General features: G+C 59.4%; 3 protein-coding genes across 3 annotated transcripts in view; 2 read left to right on the top strand and 1 right to left on the bottom strand.

Annotated features, from left to right (window-relative positions):
- The window catches only part of NT5C1A (5'-nucleotidase, cytosolic IA), a 54,916-nt gene extending 39,141 nt beyond the window's left edge, over positions 1-15,775 (top strand). Inside the window, exons 2-7 of the mRNA XM_068172868.1 lie at positions 7,620-7,768; positions 13,022-13,189; positions 13,993-14,122; positions 14,383-14,505; positions 14,935-15,119; positions 15,348-15,775. Coding sequence (XP_068028969.1) covers positions 7,673-7,768; positions 13,022-13,189; positions 13,993-14,122; positions 14,383-14,505; positions 14,935-15,119; positions 15,348-15,716 — 1,071 coding nt within the window. The 5' untranslated portion in view covers positions 7,620-7,672 and the 3' untranslated portion in view covers positions 15,717-15,775. The remainder of the gene's footprint in view (positions 1-7,619; positions 7,769-13,021; positions 13,190-13,992; positions 14,123-14,382; positions 14,506-14,934; positions 15,120-15,347) is intronic.
- CAP1 (cyclase associated actin cytoskeleton regulatory protein 1) overlaps positions 1-25,863 on the bottom strand; it is a 139,639-nt gene that overhangs the window by 65,794 nt on the left and 47,982 nt on the right. The gene's annotated exons all lie outside the window — the stretch shown is intronic.
- HPCAL4 (hippocalcin like 4) lies at positions 2,005-5,730 on the top strand. Its single transcript, XM_068172895.1, has 4 exons — positions 2,005-2,144; positions 3,725-3,894; positions 4,008-4,223; positions 4,466-5,730. Exons 2-4 carry the CDS (start codon positions 3,733-3,735, stop codon positions 4,661-4,663), a joined length of 576 nt encoding a protein of 191 aa, XP_068028996.1. The 5' UTR covers positions 2,005-2,144; positions 3,725-3,732; the 3' UTR covers positions 4,664-5,730.

The following is a 25,863-nucleotide window of genomic DNA, read 5'->3' as shown; positions in this document are numbered from 1 at the left end:
CTGCTCCCGCAGGGGTGATATAGGAGGAAGGGAACCCCAAATTTGGGCTATTTCTTCTTTTCTACCCCGACTCCTCCCTTTTCCCAGGCCAGCGCTGGGTATGACAGTGGGGACAACAAAAGGGACCTCCAGTGTTAGGGTCACCCCAGGTCCAGCTTGCCCAGTGGCACCCAGAGCTGTCTCTCAGGAGCACGGGCTGGGTGACAACAGCTCCTCACCCCTTTACAGGGAGGGGTTCTGGGGGGGTCTCACAGGAGCTGGCTGAGCCACCAGTGCCCCGAGCACCGGCAGTGTCACCGCTGGGTGACCTGGCAGTGCAGAGGGACAAGAGCTGTCGGGATTCTGGGATAAGCGGCCGCGACTCCTGCTCCCCAAGCTCCCCGCGGTTTGTGGGGGGCTGACCCGGCTGCAGCAGCCCGAGGCAGAGGGGGCTGCGGGGTCGCCCCCATCGGGCACAGCCCCCCGGGCCGTGCTGCTGCAGCCCGTAGCCGCTGGGGGAAGCTGCAGCCCTTTGCATTCCTTGGAGCCGCTGGGTAGGGAGGTTTTCAGGAACCGGCAGCGCCCTGGCAGCTCTGCGCCCCGGGGCTGGGTGTTGGGGGACTGCTGCAGGAGTGGGGAGGGAAAAGCTGTCGCGGAGCCGGCGCTGCCTGCACAGCGGTGTCCCCCCCAGACACCCTGTTGTCCCCTCTGCAGACCCAGGGCCAATATCCCATTCCAACCTGGGCTCATGCAGGTTTTGGGGTGCCTCTGTCTGGGTGCTGGGCTCAGCTGGGTGCTCCAGCGGGTGATCTGCCAGTGTGGTCAGTCCTCCATGACCCCCTGGCATCATCCCAGCACCACGACTTTGGGGTGTCAGGGCCCCAAAAAGGAAATCCCAGGACCACAGAGTCACCCTGATCCTCATCCCAAGGGCATCCCCGTCACCTGGGGCTCCCCTGCCTCTTCCAGCCGCCCCACGCCCCTTTGGCTCCCCCTTCCCGTGAGCTGAGCCGGGCCGGTCTCAGCCCTGGCAGCCTGCGCTGCTTCAATTAAACCCTCATTAACTTCTCAGTCCCCCTGAGCACCCCGGGCACGGGAGGTTTGCAGAGCTGCTAATTGGTGTCTTCTCTACCCCACATCCAAGATCCGCCAGCGGGGCCGGGGAGGGGCTCATCCTCCCCCAGCTCTCGGCGACGCTCACGGAGAGGCTTTGGGGCCACGTCCCGTGCCCAGCAGAGGCTGTGGAGGTGACCCAAAATCCCTGGGGCTGAATCACCTCATTCCAGGTGGGGTCCAGCCCTGGCCAGGGACAGGGCACAAGGATGACACGTCCAGCCGTGGGGGGGTCCCAGCCCTCCTGCCCCCAGGGTGGGGGAGGATGAAGTCCTTCAGCCCCACTGCTGCAAATATTTGTGGTTTTTGTAACCCAACCCTGTCTCACCTCCAGCTGGGGCAGTTTCTGCTGCTTCCTGCAGCCACCCCAGCAGAAAAGGTGGGTGCACCTGAGGGCAGGTGCCTTGGAGAAGGGCTGAGCACCCCATGGCACCCCACAACCCCACTGGGATGGGATGGGGAGCAGCCCAGGCAGGCTGGAGACTTCATCCAGGCTCAATGGCCACCAGACGCAGAGGGGCAGCTTAGGACGGGCCCAGTGGCACTGGGATCACAGCAGGATGCCAAGGTCACCGGGAAAAGCGCTCGGCGATCTCCATGGAAACATTCCACCTTTGGTTCTGGAGATCAAAGTGGCTTTCTTGTCCCTCTCTCCTCTGTGCTTCAGCCGTGCCTGTGCCAAGCGGAGAGCCACTGGCGTGTCCCAGTGTCCCCAGTGCAGGGCGTGAGGGACCAGCATCTCCAGGATCCCACTGCCAGCATCCCCCTGCCCCCCGGTGCCAGCACCCCGGCCCCATTTCCCTTCCCAGCATCCCAGTGCCCCCCAGTATCCCACCTCGACCCCCACCCCGCGGCCCCTCCCGCCTGATTGACAGCGCTGCCAGCCAATGGACGAGCGTCGCCGCCGGGGGGGCGGGGGGCCCGCGGCTACAAGAGGGGCGGGAGCGGCGGGGGCTGAGCCGGCGGCTGGACCGCGGCCCCTCCGGTACCGGCAGCGGCTCCGCGCCCCGCCCGGCCCCGCCGAGCCGCCACCTGCCCGCGCCGCACCACAGGTAAGGGCCGTCGGGGCTGGAGCCGCACCCCCGGGGCCGGGAGCCGGCTCCCCCCCGGTGCGGAGCCGCCGTCGGGGCAGGTGTCGGGAGCTGCTCCCGGGAGCCGCTTCCCGCGGGTGCCGGGGCCGGTGGCCCGGAGTTATCCCACAGTGCGGGTGGGCAGAGCATCCCCGAGCCCGTCCCTGCTCCCTGGGGTGCCATCCAGGGGTGCTGCTGCAGGCTGGGGTGCTCTGTGCTGCCCTGGGGGGCACACCCGTAGTGCCACCCCTCTGTCCGGTTTTGGGACCAGCAGCCGCTGGCCAATTGATGCTTTGGGGCGAGCGTGTGGTTCCCTCCTGGGTGCTGTTCCCTGCCCTGGCACGGCTGTGTGCCGCTTGGAAAAGGGAATGGTGGGCTGTGGACTTCAGGGTGCTGCTCTGGAGTCCCGGCCACTGAGGGCTGAGCTGCGGTGAGGGGCTGCATCCTCCTGCCGTGGGAGGACTTGGATCGTGGCAGGTGTGTCCATGTAGAGTGCCTGGCATGGTTCATGATCAATGCCAGCTATTTAGAACCAGACCGTGGTGCTGGGAGGCTCGTGGAGCCGAGCTGGGGTCGCTGGGGAAGCCTTGTGCTCTGTGGGTGTCCGGACATTCCCCGGGCTGCCGAGGGCTGGTGGGTTCGGTGCTGCCGTGGCAGACGGTGACAGATGCTGGTGGGATGATGGGGCAGGAAGGAGCTGCTGCCTGTGGGATTTGCCGGGAGCGGGGCTGGCTGGGAGCACGAGGAACCCCACATCCCCCATCCCAGGGTGTGCCCCAAGCCCACACGGCCAGGACATCAGATCCCTGAGAGGAGACGGTGTTGGTCGGGCTCCAGGTGAACTTCTCCTCAACTTCATGGAGAGAGAAGCTCCAGGAGCTCCCGGAGAACCATCTGCTGCTCCGGCTGAGCGGCGCTGGCAGCCAAGGCTGCGTGGGAGCGGGCACGGCGCGTATCGGAGCAGCTCCGCTCCCTGCCCACACAGCCAGGCCCTTGCCAGGGCTCCCTGCTGCTGCTGCAGCCCCCTGGCCAGACCCCGTCCCCACCAAGGAGCAGGATGGCCGTCCTCGCTGGGTGCTGCGAGGTCAGCGGTGCCAGGGAGGTTTTTATGTGCCCTAATGGCAGATTCTTCACTGTCCCATCCTTAGAGAAGGGCTGGTGAAAGGTGTTCCTGCCCATGGCAGCGTGGCTGGAACTAAATGAGGTCCTTCCCAACCCAAGCCATCCTAGGATTCTATGATCATGCTCTGGCAAAGGCAATGGGAAGAATTCTGAAATTTCAGTTGCGTTTTGAGTGTTTTCCTGCAGCCCAAAACGAGCCCAGGGGATGGGGGTGATGCTGCTGGCTGCTCTGGTGGGCTGTCCCAGGGCCAGCTCCTGGACACCTCCAGCAGCAAAGGCCACAGCCACATTCCCAGTGCCACAGCTGCTGTCCTGCATGGACACCCATCAGCTAGGTGGATCAGCTCCAGCAAGGAGAAGAGGGATGCAGGATCAGCCAAGGTGGAGGACGGCCTGGAAGGACCATCCCTCTCCAGCCTGGTGGGGGTTTTCCTTTCCAGGGGCAGCCATGGGCAAGCACAGCAGCAAGCTGGCCCCAGAGATGCTGGATGACCTGGTGAGGAGCACGGAGTTCAGCGAGCAGGAGCTGAAGCAGTGGTACAAGGGCTTCCTCAAGGACTGCCCCACCGGCATCCTCAACCTGGAGGAGTTCCAGCAGCTCTACATCAAGGTGGGCTCCAGCTGGGGGTCTGAGTGCTGCCTGGGGGGCTGGAGCACCTCAGGTGCAGCCTCCATGCTGAGTTCCCCCTCCTCATTTCAATTCCTCTTCTCTCCTTCCCGCAGTTTTTCCCCTACGGAGACGCCTCCAAGTTTGCCCAGCACGCGTTCCGCACCTTCGACAAGAACGGGGACGGCACCATTGACTTCAGGGAGTTCATCTGTGCCCTGTCTGTCACCTCCAGGGGCACCTTCGAGCAGAAACTCAACTGGGCCTTCGAGATGTACGACCTGGACGGGGACGGGAAGATCACACGCCTGGAGATGCTGGAGATCATTGAGGTACCGGTGCTTCAAACCAGCAGGGATTGGTTGCTTTTTCCAGGCTTTTCACACATATTGGGTCCCTTTTAGCACCAAAGATTGAGTTTTCCTACCCAGAGCCTTGTCGGAAGGGTGCTTGATGTGGATCTGATAGAACAGGGTCCCAACAGAGCAGCAATCCTGTCCCTGTCCCCTGCCTTGCCCTGGGATCTTGTGTCCTTCCAACATTCCCTCTCATTCCCACTCTCACCCTTCTCCAGGCCATTTACAAGATGGTGGGGACTGTGATCATGATGAGGATGAACCAAGACGGGCTGACACCCCAGCAGCGAGTGGACAAGATCTTCACAAAGATGGACAAGGACAAGGATGACCAGATCTCCCTGGAGGAGTTCAAGGAGGCTGCCAAGAGCGACCCCTCCATCGTCCTGCTCCTGCAGTGTGACATGCAAAAATAGAGCCCTGCGACTCAGGGCTGGACTGGCTGCAGCCAAACTTTGCCCCCTGTGATGGTTTCAATCCCCATTTTTCCCCCATTTGGCCCCAGGCATGAGCCACATTCCCTCCCTCCTGCTGCCCCTGCTCCGGCTGCATCCTGGGCAGCCCACGTTCCACTCCCTCGAGGTCAGAGCCTGCTCTGAGCGCTGTCAGCCCTCTCCCACCCTGGAGATGGATGCCCTGCAGCCCCTGGTGTGTCCTGGCTGACCAGGGCCAGCTGTTCCCACATCCCTGCTGCTTTCTCCCTGCTTTCCCCCGCTGCTCTGCCTGCCCCATTCCCTGATCCTAGCTGAGACCAACTGTGTGTCCCCCTTCTGCTGCTTTCCCCCACTTCATGGCTTGTGATGTCTCCAGGGAGGCTGAAAAGTCCCAGGTCCTGCTCCTGGTCCCTCCTTCACTGGCAATTCCCTGGAAGGCTGCCTGGGGAGGCCAGGGCAGGGTCTTGCACCGGCTTTAGCTCTTCCACCTCTATTTTTCCTGCTGGGAACAGCCAGGCTTGGTCAGGACACTTTAGCAGAGAGTAGAAGTGTCCAAAGCCAGCCCTGGATGTGCCCAGTGTCCCATCCCAGCAGCCACGTTCCATCCCATCAGGTGGGTGATGTCCCCAGCTGCCCCGGGTGCTCTGTGGCATTTCTGACCCTCCTGGATATTGAGGTGAGGCCTTCAATCCCAAACTGGAGGCAGGGTCAGGAGTGTGGGTGCGGAAGGCAGGTTCTGGTGCTGCTCCTGGTTGTGTGGCACTGCTGTGGGGACAGCTGGGTGCTGGATGGGGGCTGTAGGGAGGTGTGGATGGGTCCTGTCCCTGATGAGCCTCCTGGCAAAGCTCTGAGGCCACAAGAAACAAATCTGTCTCCTTCCTCCCCCCTCCCAGCCTGCTGCATCCACCCCTCCTGTCCCAGGCTGGTGTTTGGTCTGCACCAGGCTGGTGTTTAGTCTGCACGTTGTGGTGTTGGTGGCTGTGGTGTCTGTTAGGAGATGGTGAAGTCGTCACTTATTTTTTTAATGGAAAAATAAACTGTCCCCCGTGTGTGGTGTCCCCCCTCTGGATGGTTTATCGGGGGGGCAGCTGGCTGGGGACAGTGAGGTGACATCACTGCACTTCTGAGAATATTTTAGGGGTCTCACCTGAGCCTGTGACACCCCAAGGGGTGGAGAAACCCTCAGGGACAGCACAGTGGGGCTTAGGCTGGGGAGCCTCGAAGGTGGGTGGAAATGCTACCCTCCAGTCATGCAGGCAGCTCTGGGGAAGAGAATGTCACTTTTGGGGTGGGGAGACCCAGACCCCAAACCTCTGTGGAAATGGGTTTCATTTGTCAGCCACGAGCTGGCCCCTGGCTGTGCCCTTCCCTCAGGGCTGGTGGCTTTGTCCTGGGCTCCATCTGTCAGCAACTGGGACCTGCTCTCAGTGCATCTTTGTCCTTCTTTTCTCCACCCCCATCTTTCTCGCACAGATTTTCCTCTGGCCTTTCTTCTCCCTCAGCAGCCTGCACAGACAGTGACTGTTGCTAAGGAGCTCTCACCAAATTTTCATCCTTCTCTGGAATCAATCCGGCAGGGCTGGCTCCCAGCTCGCCCCATCCCACCTGCATCCTGCAATCCCCCAGCCTTTGGTGTGTCCTGCAGCAGCCAGCACGGGAGCACGGGGATGGGAGGGTGCCAGAACCACGGCAGGGAGTGTATTTTTAGAAGAGCTCTGCACCTCGGTTCTGGCCGCTGTGCTTTCCAGGAGCGCGCGTGTGAGTTTGCAGCTCAGCAGTGCCTGGGAAAGAGGGAACGGGGCAAGATGTCCCACTCTGTGGGAGCTGGGGACGTGCCAGGGCTGCTGCCTGAAAGGGCAGCAACTCAAAAGCTCAAAAGAGAACTCCAAGAATAGTCTGGTGATCCCGCAGCCCTCCAAGCTTCTGCTTCCCCAGGGGCCACCCCAAAGGAAGCTCAGGTGTTTCCCAGCAGGGAGCTGCAAAGGCCCTGGGGAAAGGAAGTCTGTGAGGCTGAAATGATGTTGAATCCCCAAAGGGTTTGGGATTCCTGGAGCCAGCCCTGCTCACCAGCTCACAGCTGGCTCTGCTCTCCTGGTTGGACCTCGGTGCAGGTGGGGGGGTGTTGGATTGGTCTCATGGACCACATGGGGGTCCCCGAGGCTGTCGTCTGTAGGGATGGCTTTTCTTTAGCCAGGATTTGGGTAAAAGCCTGTTCTGTGACCTCCCCCAGGGAGCTGCCCTGTTCCAGGTGAGATCCTTCATCCCTTGCCCCTTTTCCTGGCTCTTGGGTTTTGGTCTCTGGGATGCACCCCTTGCTCTCCAAAGGCTTCTGGGGGGGTCTGCTGGTGGCGGTGGAATTTTTAGCCTGAGCTGAATGTGCAGCTCTGCGGCTGCTCCCACCAGCACTCCTGGGAGAGGAGAGCCTCAATTAACACCCACTAACCAGTGAATGGCACAGGTCACCCTGGCACGGAGCAGGGTCCCACCACACCTCTGTCCTCCCCTGGCTGCTCCATCCTCTGCAGCTCCCAGCCCTGCCCACCCTGTGCTCCCGAGGATGGCCAAACCAGAGACCCGCGGCTGGCGACGAGCAGGAGCTGGTGTCCCCAGCGCTGCCCCATGGCTCCTGCTCCGTGTCCTCCCGCGGCTCTGCTGAGGCCACCTTTGTCCCCAGCGCCTTCCCCTCGCTCCCGGCCGCTCGCTGCCCCCGCCGCTGGCTCTGCCCTGGAGCGGGGGCTCCCTCCTGCATTCCCCGCAGCTCCCCGGTATCGCCGGGGGGAGCGCGGCGGCGGCGAGGAGCGCTCGGTCCCGAAGAGGTTAATCCGTGCCCCGGTGGACTGAAACCCCGGAGCTTCATGGGATGCCATATAAAGCGCGTTCCGCCGGGCCGGCCCCGGCTCCGGGAGCTCCCGGGAGGCGCGGAGCCGCCGCCGCGCACGGAGCGGAGCCGCCGGTGCCGCGGAGCCGCCGGTGCCGCGGAGCCGCCGCGCCATGGAGCCGCCGGGCCCCGCCGGGGCGCCGGGGCGGCCCTGGGATGAAGCCAAGGCTTTCTACGACAACCTCGCCCCCAAGAAGAAGCCCAAATCGGTGAGAGCCCCCGAGGTGCCGCGCAGCGCTCCCTGCCATGGGGGGCGACCCCCGCCCCGCCTGCCCCATCCCCTGCGGGTGCCCCGGGGCTCTCCAGGTATCCCATCTCCCGCAGGTTCTCCTCATGGATTGCCCCATGGAAACCCCCGGGTGTCTGTGGGTGCCCCATCTCCTCCAGGATCTCTGGGGTCCCTTCCGTTGCCCCATTTCCTCCACGTGTTTTGGGGTGCCCCTGAATTTCTCCATGTTCTCCATCTCCTCCAGGCTCTGTGGGGTCTCCCATGGTGTCTCTGGTGTTTCTTTGACTCCCCCTGCCTCCATCCAGGTCCTTGGGGATGCCCTGGCTCTCTCCAGGTGCTCCCACTCCTCCATGGCATCCCTTGGTTGCTGGGGTCTCTCCGGCTCCCCCTGGTCTCTCTGGGTTCCTGCAGGTCCCTGTGGTGCTCCTGGCTCCCTCCTGAGCTGTCCTTGCAGAGTGGCCCGGTGCCCCATGAGCTGCCTGTCCCCTGTGCCAAGGCGGGAGGCCCTGGCAGGGACAGGAGGGGTGGCACTGGCAGAGCCGGGGGACAGTCAGGAGCCGAGCCGCTGCCTGGGCCAGGGGGTGTCACAGGGGTGTAGCTGCCCCTCGCCTGCTCCGGGAGATTATCCTGCTCCTGTGTTATCTAAGGAGGGCTGAGCCTGCCGGCTTTAAACACGGCCGTGTCCCGGAATGGCAGCGGGAGAGCAGGGCTGGCAGCCCGGCAGGGCTGGGGGCTGTGCCCACCTGCAGCCTCTGAGCCCCCCAGGCACAGCCACAGCCACCCTCGGAACCGTGGGACCCCCAGAACCTGGGGTCTGGCAGAGGCACTGGACCTGGTGACAACTGGCACCTTCTGTGACGCTTTCCTTGCTGGCACCTTCTGTGGCAAAGCTCTGTGTGCCACCTCTCCACGAGGGGACACGTCCAAGCCCTCACTTGGGGCAGCCCTTGTGCTTTCCCTGCTGGGGACCAGACTGCCACCCCTGGTCCTGGACCCGCAGCCAGCTCACGTTGCTGCTGCCTGTGCCCTTCCCAGAGTCTTTCATGCCGTGCTTTGCCCATGGATGCCATCCCGGCCTCCTCCTCTTCCTCTCCTCGCAGCCAGCTCGCTGACCAGTAACTGTACAACTGGGGAAACTGAGGCACGGGGGCAGCCATGTGCTTTGCAAACCGAGATCCAGACGCTCACATCCTGAGGGCTGGGCTGTGCCACCACGGCCTGTGGGGCTGGGGACGATGCCAGGCTCCGTGCCCCTCTTCTGGGGCAGGCTGGGGGCCCTGTGCCAGGCAGCTGGCAGCCTGTGATGGATGGCTGCAGGGCGCTTTTCTGCAGTATAAATAATGTTCTTGGAAAACTCCAAACCACCCCGGCCATCGCCCTGAACTTTAATCTGATCCTGAGCAGGGGGCTGCTGGTGCCCGGGGCTCCTTCAGGAAATGGGGTTTGGTGTTGTCTGTCTGCACCCTTGGGGTGCAAGGTCTGTCTGTCTGTCTGTCCTCCTGGCCCAACAGGAGCAGGAGAGAGCTGTGGGAGCTGCGAGGTGACAGGAGAAAAGGTGATTTTGGGAAGCCATTCCTGCCTGGGGAGCGGGTTAATGGGGCACTCCTGCTTTGCAGTGGTCGCAGCTCTTCCCGCGGCTGCTCCTGCCAGGGAGGTCAGCAATGAGACCTGTCACCCTTCAGCAATGCTGGAAATGTCCCCAGCCTCTCTGGTGACACCGAGTCGGGCCAGAGGGAGCTGGTTTTCTGCTGGCTCCCCTCCTCTGGGCACCCTCTGGGACCCACTCATCCCACCCGTGTGCGATTTTTGGGATGCTGGAGTGGGGACAATGCTTGACCCTGGGGCAAACCCTTCTTCTTCCCTTTCCGTGACCAAAATCTTCTGAACGTTGAATTAATCACAAGAGTTTGGTCTTCTGCAGCATCCAGGGAAGTGCCCAGAATTCCTGCAGGGTTTTAGGATGGAGTTGGGTCCAGCCCCAGGCAGCTCAAAAGGATCAAGGGGTGCAGAATGGGGTCCCCACTGTGGCTCCTGCCAGTGGTGGCCTCCAGGGGTGGCAGTGAAGCTGCTGGGGTTGGGTGGCACTGTGGGCACCTGTGGCTCTCGTGGGAGGGGTGACACAGTCCCACTGCACATCCCAGGAGCCTGTGGGATTTCCAAATATCTGCCTCTAATCCTTGGGGGGCTGCTGGGGATTTACATCTGATTAGAGCGGCGATTTAAAGGCTGCCAGCTGTTGGATCTGCAGGCAGAAAATTGGGCTGTTTCCAGTCACTCCTGAAATACGCCTTCACCCCAAAACTGGGGGGTTTGGGGTCTCGGGTGGGGTTTGCACTCAGTGGAGCTGGAGCCTGCTGGAAAGGTCTTTTTGCACTTCTGAGTGGGGGTTTGGACCTTGTGGACCTCCTGGAGCTGTGCCAGTGGCTGATGTTCCTCTTCAGAGGGCTTGGCTGTCAGGACTTGGCCCTGGTTGTCCCTCCTGCTTGGCTGACCCTAGGGATGGAGCCAGGATTGGGATGGGACCTTCCCCCACCCTGTTCACACTCCTCCTAAACCCATCATTAATCTCTTGCTCGAGGTCCCGGAGGGGGCTGGATCTGACCTTCCCATGGGAAGGAAGAGGAGCTCACCATGAATCCCCAGGCAGCAAATTCAGTTGGATTCGGCTGAGCAGAGCCTGGACTTGTGTTGGATGAGCTTTCACTGACCTTGGCTGACCTTGGATGCTGCTCTGAGGGGAAAACAGAGTTTGTGATTCAGCCCAAACCCTCCAGGGCTGAGGCAGCCAGAGCAGGGGGCTGTGGGACCAAATCCATCCCAGGACTCGGAGTGGGACCTCTCCCAGGCACACATTTCCTCTTACAAAAAAGGAGTGTTTGCCTTGAAACATCTCAATTTCTGGGGAAAAGTGGGGTTGGGTGGGTTGTTAGCAGCACTCAGATGGAGGATTTGAGGTGCTGTGGTTCCTGAGGCTTTTTAAAGCTCATTTTTGAGCGTTGTAATGACCATCTGCAGCACTAATGGGGACGGAGAGGCATCCAAACAACCTTGAGGAGGGAACGCTTCCAAATGAAACCTCCACTTCAAAGAAATGTCAAAATGCAGATCCCTCCTTGCAGTGCAGAATCGCCTCATTTTCCAAATGTCAGCATTTCCCAGGGAACAGCAGGGCCGTTCCAGCCCAGCCGGAGCTGGGAGCTGCTTTAGCACCCGGGTGAGGCTTCCCTGCCCCGAGTGCTCCACAAGGTGCAAATCTTCCTTGGCAGGATCCGGCAGCTCCCATTCCCAGGGGCTCCCTGCCCGCAGGCACCTGGGGCTCCAGCAGCCCACGCTGGGGCAGAGGCAGGCCTGGAGCTGAGGGTTATTTTTATTGCTGTGTTTATTGCCTCTTAAATGAACCTCCCGGAGGGCTGGTGCCTTTCAGAGGCGGGGAAGGGACCTTGAGCAGCCGGGGCTGTTGGGCAAGGTGTGGAAGGTGTGCGCTGGAGGGAGAGGGAGATGGAAATTCCCTTTGGGCACCCGGCTTGGCTTGTGGCCCCAAACATCCTTCTCACCCCCTTGAACACGCCTCAGTGCTGTTACATCTGGGCTGCTGACCTGTTTTCTCTGCTGGGAATCTCCCTCCAGGGCTGACCCTGGCCCAGGATCAGGGAGCAAACACCTGGAAGATTTCCTGCACACCCAGCGCTGCAGGGACTCGGGAGCAGGATGGAGCAGCAGGACTCCAGCTAATGGCCGGATGTCCCAAGACCTTTCAGAGTTATTAATATTTTCAGCTAATAAATGGCCCATGACACCAGAGTTACTAATTAATGAGCTGAAGTGCCAAAGGCTTGGCCCGTGACCAGTTTATAGCTGACACTCCTCGGGGACATGGCTGTGGTTCACTTGGAGCCGTGCTGGTGTCCTAGATCAGGTCCTGCCTGTCCTGGGGGTTGTTCCCCTGCTTTCCTGAAAGAGCCACTTCCCAACCTGATCTGATTCCCCTGAAAATGCTGTGGGAAAGGGATCCCTGTGCCCGCAGTGATCACCCCAGCCCGAGCTAATCTGGGTCTCGTCCTAATCGCTTTGCTGGGGATTTGGGGGATTTTGGGGACGGATGCAGCCTCTGGAGAGGCGCCTGGGACGGACCTGCTGTGGGGCTGGGAACGGCGTGGAGGCTCCCACTGACTCATTCCTGGGTGGGGCTGGGGGCAGAGCGAGCCCTGCGGGGAGCGAATGCCAGTGTGGATGGGGCACCTCAGCCTTGCCAGGCTGCTGCTCCGGGAAAGTTCAGCCCCGGGCAGGGTGGGAGCTTGAACTTTGGAGCACCTGGGTGTGCAGAGCAGCTGGAGGAGGCACCCTCCACCCTGAGCAAATGGCATTGCCGGAGGATTACTCATGGATAGCATGGCACAGAGGATCCTGGAAGGCACAGAGCAGCAGGGGCTGAGGTGTTCCTGCAGTGCTCACAGCCAGGATTTCTCAGAGCCCCCAAGCCCTGTCCTGCTCGCTGGACTCCTCTGTAGGGGACAGAGGAGTGCCACTGTCCCTCTGTAGGATTTGCTGTCCTGGCAGCCAGGGTTTCTCACTGGCCATCGGTAATTAACTTATTTTTGTGCTTGCAAGTGAGTGATGGGGATTAATTAACACCCTCCCTGCCCTGCAAGGGGAGAGAGGGAGGACAGGTGGGGGTCAAGATGAGCTTGACTTTCCTGCTGTCCCCTCTGTCCCTGCCAAGCCACTCTGGAGGTGCCTCGTTGGCTTCAGCTGGAGGAGGTTTTGGATTTGGGTTTTGGACGGAGCCGTCGAACATCAATAATAATGACTCATAAATCGTTGCTTGCACCACCTGTTTGTCATGTTTCCACCCACAATAACTGTATCAAGTGTTTGGAGGAGCTGAGCTGGCACGGGCTGTTTGTCACATCTGGACGGCATCACGGGATGTGGCTCTGGCTCAGCCGCAGAGCGCGCCTCGTTCCTGCCTGGGGGGTGGGAAAAGCCACACAAATTCCTTCTGCACGGGCTTCAGCAGCTCCTCCTGGGGTCTGCACGGGTTCTGGGAGCCTGTTTGCAGTGGGAGGGCTTGGCAGCGGCATCTGAGGTGGCCCAAATGTGTGGGGATGGAGCATCAGGGCTTCATGGAAGCCCCGGGACGTAGCTGCTCTGTCATTCTCCTTGGCCTCGTGGCCTTAAATGCCAGGAGATGCCACCCAGGGGCTGCCTCCCTAATTTGTCCCTCTGCCCACAGCCCAAACCCGAGAACGCCATCACCATCGCCGTGTCCTCGCGGGCGCTGTTCCGCATGGAGGAGGAGCAGAAGATCTACACGGAGCAGGGCGTGGAGGCCTACGTGAAATATCAGCTGGACCACGAGAACGAGCCCTTCCTCCCCGGGGCCGCCTTCCCCTTCGTCAAGGTGAGCAGCCACAGCGCCGTGCTCCCCAGAAATTTTGGGGAGAGGACAGAGCTCAGGTGGGGCCAGGATGGACACGAGCCACAGAGCAAACACAGGGCAGACAAACCTCCCAGCAGCTGACGTGCTGCTTCCAGGGCTGGATTCTCCATCTTGAGCCCAAGAATTGAACAGATCATCTCCTTGGATCACATTTAAAGTGTTTCCTTTAGGGAATTGTCTTTTTTTTTTTTTTTTTTTTGTTATGATTATTATTGCAATTGATTTATTCTTGTAAATTGGCTGAGTTTTGCCTTGCTCCCGAGTCGGCCAATTTCTAATCCTGACGTGTTGAAATGAGGCATTTCAAACTTGAAAAATATTTTCTAACCCCTGTGGCAGTTAGTGCAGTTCTGGGTGCTGGAGTCTGTTCCCCAGTAAACAGATTAATCAGCTCTGTGGGGCAAGACTTGGTTCTGACTGCTTGAAAAAACACTCATCTGTAACTTGGAGCTAATTTATCCTCATTTAATAACTCCAAACCTTTTGTGTTTGAAAACGGAAGAGTAGCTAGGTGGAATTATTCCCCCCCTCTAAGATGAATCTATTTTTTCCCGGCTGATGTCAGCTTGGCTCGGGGTGTAGTTGAGGTGGGGGTTTTGGTGACCAGGAGTGTTTTGTTGGTGGGAAGGGGCGAGGACCGCACCTGGGGCTGGGCAGATTTGTGGATTTGGTGACCAGGAGCCTTTTGCTGGGTGGGAAGAGGGTCAGGACCACGCCTGGGGGGAGCTGGCTGACACCCACCCCCTCTCCCCGGGGTGCTGCAGGCTCTGGAGGCAGTGAATGCTCAGCTCCGTGAGCTCTACCCCGACAGCGAGGAGCTCTTCGACATCGTCCTCATGACCAACAACCACGCCCAGGTTGGGGTTCGTTTGATCAACAGCATCAACCACTACGGTGAGATGGGGACAAAGCTCTCCTCGGTGGCTTTTGGGTGGTGGCGTTGCTTGGCACCAAGAAAAGGAGATGTTTTCTCCCATTTTCCCCCGCTTCTCCCGGATTTTCTGGGTGATGAGCAGAAACTGGCTGGTGGGGAGGAGCTCTGGCTGCTGGCCCTGCTGTTGGGCAGCAGAACCAAAATTAACCTCAGCCCTTCCAGCACCCAGGCTGGGTTTGGGGGGCAGCCAGGCTCACCCCGGGTTCCCTCCTGCCCCCAGATCTGTTCATCGAGAGGTTCTGCATGACGGGAGGGAACAGCCCCATCTGTTACCTCAAGGCCTATCACACCAACCTCTACCTCTCCTCCGACGCCGAGAAAGTGAGTGGGGCCATTGAAGAGGGTGAGTCTGGGGTCCAGCTCAGGGGGGGCAGCGGGGGGAGCCTGGAGCCCTCAGGGGGTTGATCCCAGGAAGGATAAATCCAATATCCCTGTCCCTAAGCCGACGTGCACCTGAGGTTTGCCGAGCCCCACGTCTCTGACGCTCCAAAGAGCCTCCAGTTTCCATAGAAATGAACCTTTCCTCCAGCTCCACAGCTCTCCCGAGGCAAAGGCGGTGTTTTTCCTCCTTAATTCTTGTATGCAAAGGGTGATTTGTCATCTGGGGGTTTGTTTTTGCCGTGGAAGCTCTCGGGGGCCAAGCTGCGGGTGCTCCCGGGCGCGTTTCCTTGGGGTGTTTTGCTCCCAGCCCGTCGTGTTTTGCTCTGCTCCTCGGCGGCTGAGCCACGAGGACGGATCCTTGGATAACTGCCACCTCTTGCCTCATCCTCAGGGATTGCTGCAGCCACCATCTTCAGCCCCAGCAGGGACCTGGAGGTGTCGGAGAAGCAGCTGCGGGTGGCGTTCGACGGGGACGCCGTGCTCTTCTCGGATGAGTCGGAGCAGATCGTGAAGGCTCACGGCCTGGACATGTTCTTTGAGCACGAAAAGGCTCACGAGAACAAGCCCCTGGCACAGGTAGAGCTGGGCTGAGGGCAGGAAAAGGCTCTGGGAGAGAGGCAGCCCTCATGGGATGCTCCCAACCCTGGGGTCAAGCCAGAGTGAGGTGCGAGGTGGGCTAGGGCAGCAGCTGCTGGCCCAGGGGACGGCTTTGGGGTCATTTTTGGGGGGCTCACGGGGTGGAGGGGTGGCGAGAGGAAGGTGGGGATTGGAAGGCTGACAGAAAGTTTCTTCTTGCTCCGGCAGGGCCCCCTGAAGGGCTTCCTGGAGGCGCTGGGGAAGCTGCAGAAGAAGTTCTACTCCAAGGGGCTGAGGCTGGAGTGTCCCATCCGCACGTACCTGGTGACGGCGCGGAGCGCGGCCAGCTCGGGGGCCCGGGCCCTAAAGACTCTGCGCAGCTGGGGCCTGGAGACGGACGAGGCTCTGTTCCTGGCCGGGGCTCCCAAGGGACCTCTGCTCAGGAAGATCCGGCCCCACATCTTCTTCGACGACCAGATGTTCCACGTGGAGGGAGCGCAGGAGATGGGCGCCGTGGCCGCCCACGTCCCCTACGGCGTGGCCCAGAAGCACAAGCGGCCGGCGCAGGAGAAGCAGCAGACCCCAAACAGCAAATAGTGGGGCTGGGGGATCCCCCCAACCCCCAGCACGGACCCCATCCCGTGGGCCACGCTCCCTGCTCGTGTCTGTTCTGGGAAATGGGAGCTCATCCCCCGCTCAGGGGCTGCAGAGAGGAGGAAAATGCCCTCGGTGCCTCTGTTCGTCGGGGTCTTGTGGCATCGTCGCTGTTCCTCGTGGGGCTGGGGGCTCCTCTGTGCCAGGAGATGTTTTCCCAGTTTATCTGTGCACTCTGCACTTGCTTCAGGCAAAACCCCTCGAGGATGGGTCTGCCTTGTGTGGAATCTTTGTGCCAGGAAGGTTTAACCTATTTATTTAAAACCCCCAGTGATTCCCAAAGCCTTCTGGCTTTCCCAAGCAAATGGTGAACTGGAAAATTGGGAGCACTCAAAAACCTTCCAAGCAGCTTTGAAACAAAAGTTTGTCCCTTTTAACTGGAATTAAACCATGATATTGTTCCTTCCCAGCCCCAGCTGCTGCTCCCCGACCAGAAAATACTCAATATCTGTCCTTTCACCAAGATTTTGCCAGCTTAAATTTGGAAAAATAGAAACAAATACTTAACATACTAAAAAATCCTGTTTCCTGCTTGGAGCTTTGGGCTGGTGTATTGTTGGCCCAGGTTTTTGTATTTGGGTTTCACACCTGCATGATTTAGCACTTAAAACTAATAATCTCAGTGAGCATCCAAAGCCCAGCTTGTCCAAGGGCTGCAGACGCATGCCCAGGGCTTGAATTAAGTTAAAAGCAGGACTTGATATATTAGGGACATCATTTGAAGTCCATTTAGGTAAATCTGCAGAGAATTTCAGCCTGGGGATTTCAATTAAATGATTTTTTTTCTCCCTTTCTAGGCTGAGCCCATATGAGTTGATAATCTTTTTCTCCTCAGCTTCTTACAACCTCTGGTGTTTCCTGAAATAGACACCTCTGGTAGCGATGCTGTGAGAGAACCAAATCTCTGATTAAAAAACAGGATGGGAAATCAATGGGAGAGAAACTGGTGTGAAAATCACACTGACATTTCTGCTCAAAGGCCTGTCCCAAAGGAGACACTCGGGAGGAAAATTTAAAGATTATTTCTTCCTTGTGGGTTTTTCTTTTCCTTTTTTTTTTTTTTTTTGCATGACATCCCACGGCTGAGCAGGAAGGGTGCTCAATATTATCAGGCAGTTTTCTACAAATTCCATGGGCTGAAATTTTCCAACTTGTGTGTCTGGCTCTTTCCAGGGACGTTTCAGCTCAAACGGTGGAGCTGGAGCTGGAGTTATCACCCTTTTGAGGAATATGTAAATAACCAAGCTGGTGATGCCTTCAGTGGCTCGGGAGACTTTTCTCATTGCACTAAATCCTGCTCTAGCAGTGAAAAGCAAATTGAAAATTGCACTTTTTCCCCCCCCCCCCAAAAAAAAATTCTTTGGCAGACTGTTAACTGTCACGTCTGGGTGACAAACACCTCGGAGGAAGGTCTAAAATCCAAACAAACAAACGAAAAATCTTGGGAGAAACGAGTGTCTGAGTGTCACATCCGCCAGCACTCAGGTTTATAGAAAGGTCTTGTCTTTTTTAGTGTGAACCCAAGATTTTGGGATCTGGGCTGGATCTTGGAGCCCTTTTTGGCAGCTGGGAGGGGGAGCAGAGCCAGTAAACATTTCCAAGGTGTTTCCTGAAGATGGTGGAAGCCCAGCCAAGCCCGGCTTGTGCAGGGGAGAGGATGTTGCAGGAGGAATGGAATTGTCAGCCAGCCCTGGGGAACAGGGCAGGGTGCCAGTGGGACTGGGGACACGGGGATGTGTCCGTGGGACCATCCAGAGGTGATGCTGGTGTTGGCAGGAGGAGATGGATGCCCAGGGAAGCAGTGGGTTGTGGTTTTGGGGCAGAACGCTGGATTTCAGCAGATTCCTGCTGCCTCTCCAGGCCCTGAGGTGCACAGGGAGCTGGGTGCAAGCTGGGGACAGGGTTTTAGTGACCCTGCTTTGGGTCCTCCTGCTGCCAGGGCAGCTTAGGGCCTCCCTGGGAGGTGTGGGGCTCAGGAACTGGGCCCCAGGTGAGCCAGACCTCCCCAAATCCTTCCCAAGCAGGGAGGATTTTCCATTCCCACCATGGCTGCCCCTTTTTGCTTTTCTCCACGTGGCTTCCTCTGCTTTTGTTTGTATTTTTTTTTTTTTTCTCCTCCATCACTACAACTGGAAGACAAGGACTTGCTGCTTGTGCAGTCCCGTTGGGCTGGGGAGTGTCCCTGGGATCATCCCTTGGGATGGGCACTTCTCCCACAGGGTCCTGCCTCTCCTGCTGTCCTGGATGACAACTGGACTTTTCCTGCTGTGTGTTGTTGCTGTGGATTTCTCTTCATTGTCCTCCGGTGGGTTTTTTTGCCATGTTAATGGGATCCCTCGGGGTGTTTTTCCGTAATAAACCGTGTTGGTCCCAGCCTGGCTCCCTCTGTTCCCACAGTGAGAATTTGGCTGCCTGGTGCAGGCTTGGGACCTCCCAGGTTTTATGGTGATGGGGCGGGCGTGACAAGAAGGACAAAGGGGGTTTGGGGTTTAAGGGGATTCAGAAGATGTGATTAAAGCTCCTGCTTTGGGACTGGAGACCTGTGGGAGAGGTGGGATCCCAGGGGTGGGATGTGCTGTGGTACAACCACCTCCCTCTGCTTCGTGAGCGGCTTTTGTGGGGCACCTGGGCTCGTGATGGAGCCCCGGATAAAAATACAGCTTGGCAGGAGGCTTTTGTCAACTTGATCTTCTCCCAGCCAACAGGTGGGAGGCAGCACAAGCTCAGCAGAGGAGATTTATGGCTGCTGAAGTACCGGCTCCATCCGAGCAGCGACACTGCAGCGCCGGCTCCTCCCCGCCAACGAGGGGAACAGATGGACTGAGGGGAAGTAACAAATTCTCCATCCATCACCAAATATAGCCAAGGAATGTCCGTAGGCCCCAGGGCAGCATCCCTGCTATGGGTGTTCATTTAAGGGATGGATGGCCCTCAGCAGAGCGTTCCTGCTCTGCTGGAGTGCCTTCCCCCAGCCCTGCTGTGTTCTTCCACCAGATGCTTGGAGGGGAAAAAAAAAAAAAAAAAGGAAAAAAAAATAGAATTCCAGCACGGATTCCAGCCTGAGATGCACCAGAGAAAGTCCAGGTGTGTCCATGCAGCCCTGGGAGGTCGGGATGACCACGGCAAAGCCAAAAGCTGCAAGGACAACCCCAAGGCCTTGGTTGTGAGACGCTGAGATCGGGGAGGGACGGGGAGAGCTTTGTGCAGGTGGATTTGGGATGCCTGGCTCGGCTTTGCTGCAAGCGTGAGGTTTTGATTCTGCTGCCTGTCTTCCAAGCTTTTCCCTCGATCAGGCATGGCAGGGCTTTGCAAAGAGCGTGCTTTGAAATAAAGCCCGTGGAGGAGGAGGAGGAGGCGGAGGCAGAGCTGGTGGGAATTATGCTGCCACTCAGCAATTGTCAGCACAGATGTTCCCGAGGTAATCACCACCCTGAATAGCAGGAGCTGCTTTTCCTGACGAACCCAGGATTTAACCCCAAGAACTTGTGGGGTGTCTTGAGAGAGTGGGACACCTCTGGTGAGTGTGGCAGGCAGGTTGGGCAGAGCGTGCACTCTGCTCTCCTGGTCCTTTGTGTGCACCTGGGGAGTTGTGACATGTCCCTGCCTCAGTTTCCCCATCACCATGCCAGAATTATGGAATCCCAGACTGGTTTGGGTTGGAAGGGACCTTAAAGCCCATCCAGTGCCACCCCCTGCCATGGCAGGGACACCTCCCACTGTCCCAGAGTGCTCCAAAGCCCATCCAACCTTGCCTTGAACACTTCCTAGGATAGTGAATCCAGAACTGATGAATGATCCAGAGGGAACAGGGGATGATTCCAGCTCCTTAGGGAGGGAAAGCAGAAACCCAGGAGTGCTCTGAAGTGCAGTGAAACCCCTGCAGATCCTGGTGTGTGGGGACCACGCAAATCCAGGTCTGTCCTGTGGTCCAGGTGGGAACTCCTCTGCAGCACGTTCAGTTTTACATCCTCCCTGGAGGGGGGAACAGGCGCCAACAACCCCGAGCAGGAACCTGCAGCCGTCCCAGGGGGACAAAATGTCAGGGCAGGGGACCTGGTGACAGGGTGACAGAAACACCCGGAGCTGGAAGGACAGATAAGGGGACCTGGCGGCAGGAGAACAAGCAAAGGGCACTTGCTATCAGCACCGGCGGGGCCGTGCCAGGATTTGAGCAGCCCGACCATCTCGTCCCTTCAACACCGCTATTTTTAGCCGTGGTTGCTAACACCTCTGTCACCAGTGCCTAAAATGGTCCCCGCTGAGCACACCCAGGGCCAGCCAGCGCCGCTGGGGCCACCAACGAAGCCGTGACTCAACGGGGCGGGCGCGGAGCCGCTCACGGCCCCGCTGGCCGGCGGAGGCAGCCGGAGCCTCGCGCTGCCAAGAGGCAGCTCCGTGCTGGGCCAGCTCCGTGCTGGGCCAGCTCCTCGGGAGATGCTCCGGGAGGTTCGTGTTCAGGGCCTGGCCCCTCGCCAGGAGGGGTCAGTGGGGTACCTGTGGCCACCTTCCACCTCGCCAGAGCTGGGAAGTGCCCAGCCCTTGTTGTGTTGCACCAAGTGTTTGTTCCAGGTCAATCTCACGAGCCCTGGCTGGGAATTGTTGCTGTCCCTCGGGTGTTGGTGCTGTGGGGATGGATCTGTGGGGATGGATCTGTGGGAGCTCCCAGCCGTGCTGGTGGGAAAAACCCTTTGGCTGCTGGGCTGGAGCTACACGTCAGAGGGCAAAGATCTTGGACCCGCAGAGCAAACCCACCCTGCTCCCTGCCTGGAGATCCCCTTGTAGAAAAAACGGCCTCGTTTTCCCAGCTCTGCCCAGAGCAGCGAGCGACGGGGGATGGAGATCTCCCTGTCCTGGCGCTTTCCCATTCCTGCAGCGAAGGCTCCGTTACCGGGGCTGCACTTCAAAGCTTTGCTGGCAGCGCTGTGCCGGATGGGGCTGTGCCATAATCCTCCCTGGGAGGAGAGCAGAGCAGAGGAGGGGTGTCTCAGGACCTTCTGGGCCTGCAAGAGAGCTGGAGAGGGACTTTGGACAAGGGTATGGAGTGATAGGATGAGGGAGGATGGGTTTAAACTGAAGAAATATAGATTTAGATTGGATATTGGGAAGAAATCCTTCCCTCTGAGGCTGGTGAGGCCCTGGCACCAGTTGCCCAGAGAAGCTGTAGATGCCAGGGAGGATAAATGAGAGAAAATCTGCTCCGATTGCACTAGGAGGGAAGCTTGGCTTCCCCGAGCCGCGCTGTCTTTGGGTGGGAATTGGAGCACGAGTGGACACTGTTGTCCGTGTGCTGGAATTCAGGTCCATCCTGATGGGGATGCGTTTGCCCCAGGGGGAACACTCCTCGTGGGGACGGGGACAGCTGTGGTGCTGAGCAGGTGCCACGAGAGGGCGTGGAGGGCTGTGAGTGCCGCCAGCGGTGACCTGGTGGCCGCTGTCCCCCTCCTTGGTGCCCTAAACTGGCATCACCGCCTTCCCCGGTGCCACCTGGTGCTCCTTCCCTTCAGGTGCGTGTTTTGGGCGGTGTGAACGGGCAGCTCTGCCTCAGCACAGCCCCGGGGCCACCTGAGCCCCCGGACTGTCCCCAGCCCACCCCCCTGCAGGGTTTGACCTCCATGGGGAGGGGCAGCTGCTTGAAGCCCACCAAGCTGTGCGTGCAGAGATTTTCCTCTGCATTTCCAATTCTGGCGTGGGACACGCGTCCTTAAGTGCCACCTCAGGCGATTTGTCACCCAGGGTGACCTGGCTGGGGAGGCTGTGTGGCCACCCCGCATGGCAGGGGTGGGGTGATGGGGGCTTGTCCTGCTGGCTGCACAAACAGGCCCCGCTTCCTCGCTGGCCTCCTCCAGGTGCGGCTGGGAATCATTAGGAACTCTCTGCGCCGGCTGAGTGTGGGAACTGGAAGAGAAAGCTGGAGAGAGGCCTTCTTTCATCTCCCCACTCCCTCCTCCCCCTGCGTCTGCCAAGCCTGGCTTCCTTTTAAATCCTTTAGCTTGTGCCAAGCGAGGGAGAAGAGGAGGGGGGAAGAAAGAGAAAAAGGGGAAAAAAAAAACCCAACAACAACAACAAAAAAAAAGCAACAACCACAGGAATGTGTCCAGGGATCTGGCTTCATTCAGGCTGCCAAGCCCTGAATACCCCAGCTCCACTTGGGGAGCTGGAGGGAGGGCGGCAGTGGGAAAACAAACAGGGAAGCGCTGTGAGTGTCACCAAAGGGAGTGACAAAGGTTATCAGGGCAGGGGACACGTCCCCTGCCATGGTACCGGGGTTTGGGAGCACCCCTGGGTTAGGGTGCCACAAGTCCCATGCTGGGACAAAGCTGCCATGTCTGGGTGAATCCCAGCCGTGTTCCATCCCGGGATGGGGACACGGTGCCCAGCGCGTCCGCATTCCATGGGGCACCGGGGGGACGTGGTGCCCGTGTGCCAGGCCTGTCCCTCCCGACGAAGGCAGCAGGGAGGGCGCCAGGCGAGTCTGGGAGCCTTTTCTCCAGCACGTCGAGAGAAGGATGGTTTTTGACTCGCTGCCGACTTTATTCCCAGCAAATTAATAATTTCCTCTTGTGGCAGCAGCGTTGGCCTGTGCGTGTGCGTGCTGGTGGCTCCCACTGCCCTCCCAGCCGCCTCTCCCCCTTCCCGGAGGGTCAACGCCGCACCTCCCTCCATGCCCGTCCTCAGCTGGGCTCCTTCCAGCTGCGCGGAGCTGTCAGATCCAGCCCAGCTGTGCCGGCCGCGGCCTCGGGAGCATCCCGGCGGGAGCAGGGGCCCGGCTGTGAACTGATGATGCGAGTGCCGGAGGTGGCGGGGAAGCGCCTTGGGTGGCGGCGAGGGAGGCGCAGCTCCAGGAAGGAGCTCTCGCTGCCTCTTGGCTTCGCAGCCGCTCTGGCAGCGCTCGGAGAAACGGGAGAAAAGCAGCGAGGGAGCCACCAACACACGCCGGACTCTGTCCTGGAGACACGGACAGTCTGCCGGACAGCCCCAGCGCCGGATGGGAGCACTGGGCACCCCGGCGTGGCAGTAAGCTGGGCACGGGATTTGTCACCCGAGTCCTTGCAGAGCTCCGCGGACGCGCTCGCCGCCCCTCCCCGTGTGCCGTGCGCTCCGAGCAGCCCCTCCTGGCGCTGGGCGCTCCTTCCCAGCCGCTCCCGGGGCTGTCCGTGTGTCCGGCCGCGGCACAGACACCTCTCCCGTGTGCGGGCACGCACCGTGGCACTCGCTATCGGCAGATCTGCTGGGAACGCCAGCCATTCCTCGGGCAAGCGATTGTGTTTTGTTCCTTATTTATATCCCCGGGGTGGTGCCACAGGTGGGCGATTGTTCCAGCTGACAGCCTGAAAGGCAAAGGAACAAGATTGAACTTCCTGCTATTCAATTAGAGAAAGTGAGCATTCAGCAGCAGCTGCTGGCTGCTGGCAGGAGCCGAACCCCGCCGCGGAGGGCGCAGGAAAAGGCAGGAAAAGCTGCCTGATGCCATGGGCACGGCGGGTTCCGAAGCACCCCTGGCTGTCACTGCTTTCCCCCGAGTTTGTTTTTTAGGAGGAGATTTCCTGATCGAAGCAGCTCCATGGAGCAGAAGTCGGATGAGGAGGAGCTGGGGGAGCTGAGCCTGGAGAAAAGGGGGCTCAGGGGGCACCTCCTGGCTCTGCACGACTCCCTGACAGGAGGGGACAGCCAGGTGGGGGTCAGGCTCTGCTCCCAGGGAACAGGATGAGAGGAAACAGCATGAAGTTGTGCCAGGGGAAGTTTAGGTTGGATAATAGTTTAAAAAAATCTTCACTGAAAGGGCGGTCAGGCACTGGAATGAGCTGCCCAGGGCAGTGGAGGAATCACCATCCCTGGAAGTGTTCAAAAACACGTGGATGTGGCACTCGGGGACAGGGTTTGGTGGAGAGCTGGGTTAATGGTTAGACTCGATTTTAAGGGTCTCTCCCTACTTTCATGGCTCTGTGGGAAGCACCAGCATGGAAAACAGCAGAGTGTGGTGGGGGGGGGGACACTTCAAGTGGGGAGAAGCCATGCCAGGAGGCAAAGCCAGGAGCTCCAAGTGCCCGAGGGAGCAGCTTTCCTCCCGGGCCAGCCCGAGAGCTGCAGCTTCGCCTCTGCCCTGAACTCTGCGTGATCCCTGACCCTGGGGCCTCTGTGGCGGAGGGCTGGTGGCTTTGGAAGCCCTCTGGATGTGCACTTCCCCTCCTCTGTGCTGGAAGGGCCAGGGGGATGATCCCTTCCCCTGCTGACTGGGAGCCTCCTTGTCCCTGTTTCCCCAGACACATCTGCATTCCCTCCCGGAGGCCGGTGAGGGAGGAAGGAGCGTGTGCTCCTGTGAGCTCCACATTGTGAACAAACCTCTCTCCCTCCTCCCCTCGCTGCCTGGGCCCCCTCTGAGGCATCCACAGCCTCGTGGAAACCCCTGCAGCACCCAGGGTGCAGTGAGAGCTTCAGGGTCTCCATGCGCCAGGAGCCCAGGGCATCCCTGCTCCATTTCTTTCCCTCCCTCCTGGGGCTGATCCAATTGGAGAAGTCTCCCGCTGCCGCCTCTCCCTGCCCCTGTCCCCGTGTGCCATCTGTCCCCAGCACAGTGACAACCTCACTGGTGGCGTTGCTGCTCAAGATCCTCCCGTGCACCCCTGAGCTCGCTGTTTTCAATCCATCTGTTTCCACGGGCTCGGGGTGTCTTCCAGGCTGGTTGCGATCATCGGGGCTGCAGTTGGAATCCGTCTGGCACGGCTGCAGCGCACGGAGAGCCCCGCATGCCTCCACGCACGCCAGACCCCGCAGCTCCGTCACCCCGAGGGTGGGACCGGGCTGAGCTCAGCGCCTCGCACGAACATCGGGGAGGTGACACTGCAGCCGAGGCAATCAGCAGCGATTAGCCCCCTTTGGGAACTCGCTGTGAAAGCTGCAGAGGCTTTTCCGTGCGTGCCGATGCTTTGGAAGTGGCGGGGGTTGGGCATGCCAAAGCACCGGCCACGTCTGAGCGGGGCTCGGTGCCTCGTGTCATTTCCAGGAGGCTGGGAGGGCTCGGGGGTGATGTCTGTGAATGTTAAAGGCACTTGTGTAGCCAAGCAGCACAGGCACATGCTGTCATTGCCTCTGCAGTGCCATCTGGCCAGCAGCAACGCAGCGAGAACCAGGGCTGTGTGCAGGAGAACATTTTACAACAGAAAGCAATTAACAGAATAAAGCCCTTTTTAAAATCCAGTAATTAAAAACAGTCCCTCCCCCTTGTTTTCCTTTTAAGCTGAAAGTTGCTGTTTACTCATTTGCTTTACAAAGTGTGCCTTGTTGTGGCTTCAGAAGAAATGAAAGTTTGAAGTGGTTAGAGAAGAAAGGCTTCGGGGCTGGTGCGTTCCAGGCAGGGCGGAGGGGCAGGGGCTCTCCAGCCCGGCTTGTTTGTATTTGTTCTTGTCTACTCACAAGATCGCTAAACACACATTTAACAAGTGGTGAAACTGTCTACCAGCCTGATCTCTCCCAGGGTTCATGAGAAGAGGCCTGGCACATTAGCATTGCTGGGGGAAGGGGAGGGGGAGGACAGGCCTTTTGAAGGGTTGGTGTTTTGGGGCTGAGCGAGGGAAGGGCTCCTTGCAGCAGGCCAAGTCCCAAACAAAGGCATTGTGTTCCCTGGAGCCCCGGGGACTGGCCCCGGGGGAAGGCCAGGACCTTGCCTCACCAACCACGGGTTTTCCCATCCCATCTCCTCGTTTCCTAGCAGTGGTGCAGCCCTAAAGCCATCCGAGGCTTTGCAGTGGCCAGAGGTGGGAGCTGGCACTTCCAGGGCTGCCTCATCCATCCCTGAGAGCGAGAGCCACGGAACCCACGGCTGCCGTGGTCATGGGGACCATCCTGTGCCACAGCAGCTCACCTTGTCCCCACCACCCTCACATTGTCCCCACCACCCTCACCTTGTGCCCATCACCCTCACCTTGTCCCCACCACCCTCACCTTGTCCCCACCATCCTCACCTTGTCCCCACCACCCTCACCTTGTCTCCACCACCCTCACCTTGTCCCCATCACCTTCACCTTGTCTCCATCACCCTCACCTTGTCCCCACCACCCTCACCTTGTCCCCACCACCCTCACCTTGTCCCCAC

Source organism: Anomalospiza imberbis, chromosome 25 (assembly GCF_031753505.1).
Source record: "Anomalospiza imberbis isolate Cuckoo-Finch-1a 21T00152 chromosome 25, ASM3175350v1, whole genome shotgun sequence".
NCBI classification, from domain to species: domain Eukaryota; kingdom Metazoa; phylum Chordata; class Aves; order Passeriformes; family Viduidae; genus Anomalospiza; species Anomalospiza imberbis.
The sequence above is the reverse complement of the archived record's forward strand: the minus strand, read 5'-3'. Positions and strand labels throughout refer to the sequence as shown.

Bases quoted from the DNA above. Each gene is read 5' to 3' on its own strand.
- HPCAL4 (XM_068172895.1), top strand. From the start codon at position 3,733: ATGGGCAAGCACAGCAGCAAGCTGGCCCCAGAGATGCTGGATGACCTG. The intron at 3,895-4,007 runs GTGGGCTCCAGC...TCCTTCCCGCAG, and splicing joins TCCAGCAGCTCTACATCAAG to TTTTTCCCCTACGGAGACGC. The intron at 4,224-4,465 runs GTACCGGTGCTT...ACCCTTCTCCAG, and splicing joins AGATGCTGGAGATCATTGAG to GCCATTTACAAGATGGTGGG.